At 43.5% G+C, this 7,135-nt stretch overlaps 1 protein-coding gene across 1 annotated transcript in view; it reads right to left on the minus strand.

Moving 5' to 3' along the window:
• The window catches only part of EPHA7 (EPH receptor A7), a 165,644-nt gene extending 158,735 nt beyond the window's left edge, over nucleotides 1-6,909 (minus strand). The window contains exons 1-2 of the mRNA XM_045867237.3: nucleotides 6,620-6,909; nucleotides 2,107-2,171 (exon numbers count right to left, since the gene is read on the minus strand). Of these exons, the coding sequence (XP_045723193.2) occupies nucleotides 2,107-2,171; nucleotides 6,620-6,716 (162 nt within the window). The 5' untranslated portion in view covers nucleotides 6,717-6,909. The remainder of the gene's footprint in view (nucleotides 1-2,106; nucleotides 2,172-6,619) is intronic.
• Nucleotides 6,910-7,135: the final 226 nt, after the last annotated feature.

Here is a 7,135-nt window from a genome sequence, read left to right on the forward strand (position 1 = left end):
TCAGTTAGCTGCTTATAATCTGTATGAATGGCACTTAGCCAAATGTACCCAAATTCATCCATTTGGATGCGGAGATTTTAGTCCCTTAATCAGATTGAAATTATTAAAAAAAGTAAAACTAATAATGATATCTACCAAGAAATCAAAAGCTCTAAAGATAAATGTGCTCTTAACAATTCCCCAGCCTAAAGAAACCAAGGCTAATTATTATAAAGGCGTATCTCAAGGTTTCCTTTTTCTAACTTCAAGAACAATCATATTACTTTGTTTTATGTATGAAAAATCAATTTCATTACTTTTGAAACCTAGTTAATTTTAATTTTTATTTAAAAATTTATTCCTGAGGGGAAAATTTCAAGACAACGATTGTATAGATCACAAATAGTAAGACTACACAAACGCATTTAACACAACTCTTGTTTTATTATTTCACTTTTGTAAGAGATTGCAATCACTTCTATAAATGACACCATTAGGAAAGAAGTCTTAATTCAAATACTGTGCTTTTATAGTATACTTATGAAAATATTTTCTAAAAATGTATCTTAATAACACTTTATTTCCTGCAAGATATTTAATAGCATTCAAACCAATCCATTTCATATATAAAAAATATTGTCAATTATCATTTCCTAATATTATCTGTTGATTCCTACAGATATGTAGGGTTAACTGTTAAGATATTTGGACTGATAAAATGCCCATTTGAGTCAAAGATAACATAGACAGTCATAATTTATCATTTCGTGGATTACATTGATGAAATACTACAATCACTACAATCCTGAATCAGTTTACTTCTCTTTAGAGATAAAAACTATCCTCCATCTCTATTTGTTTTAACTGATGGAGGGTAGAAAATGGGCTACATCTGTCATTGGTAAGAAAGGTGTTTCTTTTTTATTGTAAATGTCTTCCTAAAATGTATATTTTCACTCATGGAAACTATTCCACTTACAAGAAAAGTATGATACTCCTACCTTAAACTCAGTGCGCTTTTTATAGTTAATCTGTAAAATACTTGTCATTTTTTCATAATTTAATCTGACCTATACAGATAACTACAATATCATTTAAGCAATCTTTCAAATATTAATTCAATAAAAAAATCTGAATATTTTAAGGAGATTTGCATTGTTCACATTTTGCATTACTGACTTCCAGTTCATGACATATTGATTTTATGCTGTTCTTATACTCAAAATTCCCTTTCAGATTTTCATTCTTCTCTTTGCAAAATTTGTTACACTTTTTATATCCTCACTTATGCTTCTTACTGTAAAGAAGATCAACTTAAATAACAATGAGATATATACTCTCCTTTCTCGCAGCCCCTTTCTTCCTAAGGGGTGAAGTGTGTGCCCTCTCTTACAATTAAAATAAGACCTAAAGACAAAGACGAACTAAAATTAAGTAAATAATATACCTATCATGACATGTGAAATGTAATGGTCAGAATTACTTATATTTTCATAGATTTTTATTGGGAGGCTTTTACTCCTATTTATTGTAGCAGATTTTTACTATAATATATACATGCTCTGCCATCATTTCTGACTAATAACAGCAGATAGCACATGATAAAAATTTGGAGAATTCAAATAATATTTTACAGTAAATTCCATGCTAAAATATGGAGCATATTACACTGTCAGCTATCTTTTAAAGTGTACTCTGAATGATGCTAGAACTGTTTTTAAAAGAAGAAACACATCACATACTGTTTTAAAGAACTATATACAACCTACCTAGTGATTAAGTATAAAGCAACTAAAGAGGTTTAAGTGAGTTTGTGATGGAAATGTTCCCTGTAATTAGTAAGCATTTATAGCCTGGAACCTGAGGTATGATTCCTCTCACAATAAGAACTCAAATGATTATGGTTATAAAGATTTTTTTTTTAAATCCATTTCCCCAAGTACTAAGTATACCTTCTCTTACTCAAAGAACTCAATGTCTCATTATAACACAACAAAATTTTGAATGAGACATTTGGAATTAAAACAGTTTAAATATGAAGAATGTGAATAATTCCACAGGGAGGGGGAGGTTGTGTTTCTTACTTTAAAAAATAAAAAGTGATATTTTATGAGGAGAAGCACTTACCCCATTGGGTGGAGAGGAAATCCATTCCAACTCCGTTTGTTGTGCTTTAGAATCCAGCAGTAGTACTGAAAAACAAAGTTTTATTTTCAAATGTTACATGAAAAATGTAAACACATTTGCAAAAGTTATTAATGTGAATCTAATTTCTATATAAGTATCACTTTATGATCTAAGATATATTAACAGTTATTTATGTAAAAGAATGATGAAATGAATACCCACCTGATACACGTATATTCCCCTTTCTTAAGGAGAAAAGATATTAAAATACTATACTATATTTGGTATTTTTTAATTAAAATATTAAAACAAGTTTAAAAACTTAAAAATATGACAGGGTAAAAATTGCATGTGATATATTGATTCTATAGTAATTATATATTTTAAAAACTTTATAAGCCATTGAGCACTCCAAATTTTGTCAGATATAACAACATGAACATAATAAAATGTAATTCCATATTTATCTTCAGCTAGTCATTAATTTGTAATACTGTGCCAAAAGTATTTCCTAGTGCCTTTTGAGAATTGGAGTTTATTTTTTAAAAACTTTTCCACAGGGTATCTTCACTTAAGCCAAAATGAATACAATAGAAAACTATATCAAGCAATGTCATCATGAGAAAAATAAATTGCCCATTATTTCCAAGACATATTTCTGGGTTAGTCAAACATCTGTTTTCAATATATCTATGTTTTTTAAATTTCCAAATATTTCAAAGCATCAGCTAATTTTCAAAATGATATATTTAAACTCTGACTTGACTTTGTTCCTGACTTGACTTTTAAAAACAGTTGTATTCCACTTTTATATTATCAAAAAGCATAAACAATTCATTTACATGTATATAAATGTAACAAATGCTCTTGGCAGTATTAATATAAGATAATGTATTCAAATATTACACATTGACACATATCATACCTCCAATTCAATATATTTTATTGCTTTTTAAGACAATTACTCTCCTAAAGCATTCACTCTGCTTGTACTGATTCAGTTATGAGTTTTTATTCTTTAAAAATATTTCTGACTCTACAGCATTTTTAACAAATGTATCAACTTGTCCAGAAATAATACTGAATATATTTCCAAGCTTGTAAATATGCATAACATCAACCTCAGAAAAATGTTAAAATTTAGACTTAAATAAAATATACGCTTATATGAACTTTTAAATAATCACTAGAGGAAAAAACTATATTTAAAAGGTAATGAAAATTTGTTACGTTAAGAAAACAAAGGAACACATTGATTATGTGTTCAACTCCTTTGCTCTAGTCAAGGTTATTGCCTGCAACTGAAAACACATAGATAAAGAAACACTTTATTTGCAAAAATGTTTTACACTTAAGACTCTTGGGAAGACCATGAAAGCACAAACCTCGGTCACAAATACTTGACTCTCTTTCGCGGGGAGCGGGGGGGTGGGGGTGGTGGAATGCACACTTTCAAAATACCAAGTTGTATTTCGCACTGGGAACATCAATAAATCGTTGGACTAGTGAATTTATATAACGTTTAAAGTTTATTTTGTTTTTGTCCTCAACAATAGAGAGTTAGCACAACGAAACAACATGGGTTCCAGGTTCCTTTTGAGATGATTTATTATTACTATTATTTTTGTCTTCTGCACTGACAGGACACAAGTGGATTTTAAACCCAGGTGACCTTCGAGTCATTTTGCAGAGTGAAACAAGCAATGTGATGATCGTTTACTGCCATTCCGTTACCCCTCAGCACGGTCTGGGGTGGGAACCAAGGGACCGCGGAGGGGTGACGATGGCAAACAAGTTAAGAGAGAAACTAACAAATAAAAACAAAACAGAAACCAGCCCTGAGCGTTTAATCAGAAGCAGCTCTAAAGTGACCAGCGCGTCTCCTCGTCGTCCGCTCTCTGGGTAAACCCGCCAGTGCGCGCTTTTGCCTGCCCGCTCAGAGCGCGGAGCGCCATCCTCCCTTCACGCCCACGGAGGCGTACCCCGGCGCCGACCAGGACCTGGGGCGCACAGGTCCGGGCTCCGGGACTCCGTTCCCTGCTGCGCGGGGGTAAAGGCAAGGGCACGATGCAGGGCGCGCCCGGGCCAAGCCAGCCACGGGCCGCGCGGGTAGCGGCGGCGGCGGGGGCCGGGGCGGGGCCCTCCGCGGGGCGGGGCAGGGGCTGCCAGACGGGCGCGCCCGCCGCGCCGAGCATCCATTACGCCTCCGCCAGACCTGGACCCTCCAGGGAGCCAGTGGCACCCTTGCTCCAGAAGGAGCCGGGAGGAGGAAAGAGGCTTTCGGGCAGCGTCTCCTTTGAGGGCGAGGCGGCGGCGGCATTTACGAAAAGGAAAAACAGCAGCTGCACTTCGCCTCCAAGCGTCAGATTCTGACTTATCCATTCCCTCCCAGTAGCGGGAACGGACCTCCCGAGAGAACACGTATGAGGAAAGTGGAGGAAGGAGGTCCCTCAGCTTCCTCCATCCACCCTCGGCCAACCTGGGAGGCCTGGCACCTGCTCGAGGCGCTTCCCAGCGCTCGCCCCTGGGTGCCGCGGCGCCCCTCGGGCTTGCTCGCTCCCAGAACCGCAGCTCTTGATCGACGCTGCGCGCTGGGAGCGTCGCCACTGAGAAGCGGGGCGCATTCGCCCTCCCGCCCACCTTTTAAACATCTCACTTCTGCATTTAAAGAATTCAGCCTCCTAGAATCAGAATCCACTTCACGTATCTTGCACCCAGAAGAGAAAAGCAAGCGAGCGAGACATTCTGGCTGCAGGAACCTCTCCCCCTAGTGATGCAGTTATTTATAGCTCAAACTCCTGCCGGGTCTGCGTGAGCTTGCGCGCCCGGCTTCGCCGCAGCGGTGCAAACTTTTCCTCAGCTCCCGCTATTCCGGAGCAATCGGTACAAGGTTCCAGAATTGAATGTTCCTAATCGCTAGTGTCATGCGAGTAGAAATGTGCATTCTGGTGTGTATGGGTGTGTGTTTTTGGCAGACGTCGGTTGGGGGCTAACGCGTAACCGACAGCTCGGAATCATGGTTTTCTCTGAAAATTTCTCTGAATGGGTTCAGCGTCAACACTGGTTGCAGATGTGGAAACTGGGGTCAGAAGGTCAGGCTGGCTCAAGAAGTAGGACATGGCGTTGGGTTGGGCGGTGTGGTTTGAGCGAAAGACGAGGGGTGCACGAAGAGAATGGAAAAAAGCAGCACTAAATCACTAAGTTTTCAGGGCTACGTAAAGAGATAACCAGTATCGAACACAACCCCTCCCCCCCGCCCCGCATCACCATCATGACCTAAATCCGATAACAGATTCCTCCATTCTCCATACTTCAGGAATAATTAATTATTAGTATCTTGCTTTTAAATAACGGGAAATCAACGTTAGATTTACAGTCTGGAGGACGGGGGTGGGGGGGGTGGAGATTGTAACATTGCTCAAGAAGCAAGACATTTCCATTGAGATTTATTTTTCCCCAGCTCCAACTACAGGCACCGAAAGGTACTTTACCTTGTCAGTGGTTCAAAGGAGAAGAAATAGTAATAATAATAATAATAATAATAATAATAATAACAACAACAACCATATACAGGCGTATCTGGCCGCCCAAATGAAACCTCCTCTCTTCACCCAGAATTAGCCTTCAGGATCCAGATCCTTCGCAAGGTCTGACCACTCGGACTCAATTGCCGGGCAGATGTTTGGGGACTTGCAGTCGCCCAAGCGGCACCTCGTTATCAGTTCCACAGCCCCAGCCCGCCCCCTGCCTCCCCGGCGGGCCGAGCCGGATGGACTCGGGCTGTCCGCGCGGCCGCCGAGACCCACGCGCGGCGCGCGCTGAACGCAGACGTCCCCGCCGCGGGGCGCGCACCGCTCCCTCGCTTCACCTCCGCGGCGTTATTGTTCCGCGCCGGCGGCTGAGCGCCAACCGCAGGCCCGCGCCTCCTCCACAGACGCAGTGAGCACTTCATTAGTAACCCGAGCGTTCGGAGCTCACGCAAGTCAAGGGCCCTGTGCGAAGGCTCGGGACACCAGCCGCTCGCCGACGGGCTGGCCAAGACACTAGAGCTGCACTCCCCAGTCTCCGACTAACTCCGGCCGCAGCTTACCCCACCAGAGGCGAACGCCGAGAGGAGGAAGAGGAGAGGGCTAGAAGAAGAGATCCGGCCCGCCTACGATCCTAGAGAACGAGCTCGCTGGTCATCGCTCTCCCCCCACCCCCGCCACACACACACCACCCCACTTCGCCCCGCCGCTCTCCGTTGCTGCTCACGCCCTCCGGACTGCCCGCGCCAGAAATCCCGCTCCCGTCGGGCGGACGGCCCCGGGCACCGGGCTGAAGGCGGTTCGGAGTAGCCCAGCTTGCCGCCCGCCTGCCGGGAGCAGCGGGGCCGGTGAGGGGGCGGGGAGCCGGCGGGGGAGGGTCGCCCCGCGCCGGAGGCGCGGCCGGCAGCCCCGCGGACTAGCCGGCTCATGCAGGTAGACCGCTAAATAAATAAGTCAGAACAAACTTTGCGTTCCCATCACCTTACCTTCCTTTGCAGCCTGCGCCTCCCCGGTATGTGCAAAGCGGAGCAGCCAGATGTAGCATAAAATAATCCATGAAGGGTGCCGAGTTTGAAAAACCATGGTGCATGAGCAGGTTTTATTTTAGGTTTCAGTTGAGTCGTAGCTTTTTAAAAGATGTTTGCTCCGAAGTGGGTTATTTTTTATTGCGCTTTTCGCATCGATTCCCCTGCTCGACCTCCGGCCGGCTGCTCCACGTTTAGCTTTTTTATTTTTTCCCCCTCCTGTTCGTTCGCACCGTGTTTGCTGCCTGCAAGTCTCCGACTGCAGACCGGCCGCTTGCTCCACACTCCAATAATATCAATTAGGGGGAGGGGGCGGGGCTCCGAGCGGAGAGCCTCCGCCACTCGGGCTGACTGGCAGGCGCAGCCGGCCTGCCGGGCGGCGATTCCCAGGGACGAGGGGCGGGTCCCGGTGAAAAGGCCGCCCCGGCCTCGGGGGCGGGCTTCGGGGAGCGAGCCAATAGGCTGCGAGCGGAGTCA

Source organism: Mirounga angustirostris, unplaced genomic scaffold, assembly GCF_029215605.1.
Source record: "Mirounga angustirostris isolate CCGP_5_RB_7025 unplaced genomic scaffold, mMirAng1.0.hap1 SCAF_8, whole genome shotgun sequence".
In the NCBI taxonomy this organism is placed as follows: Eukaryota; Metazoa; Chordata; class Mammalia; order Carnivora; family Phocidae; genus Mirounga; species Mirounga angustirostris.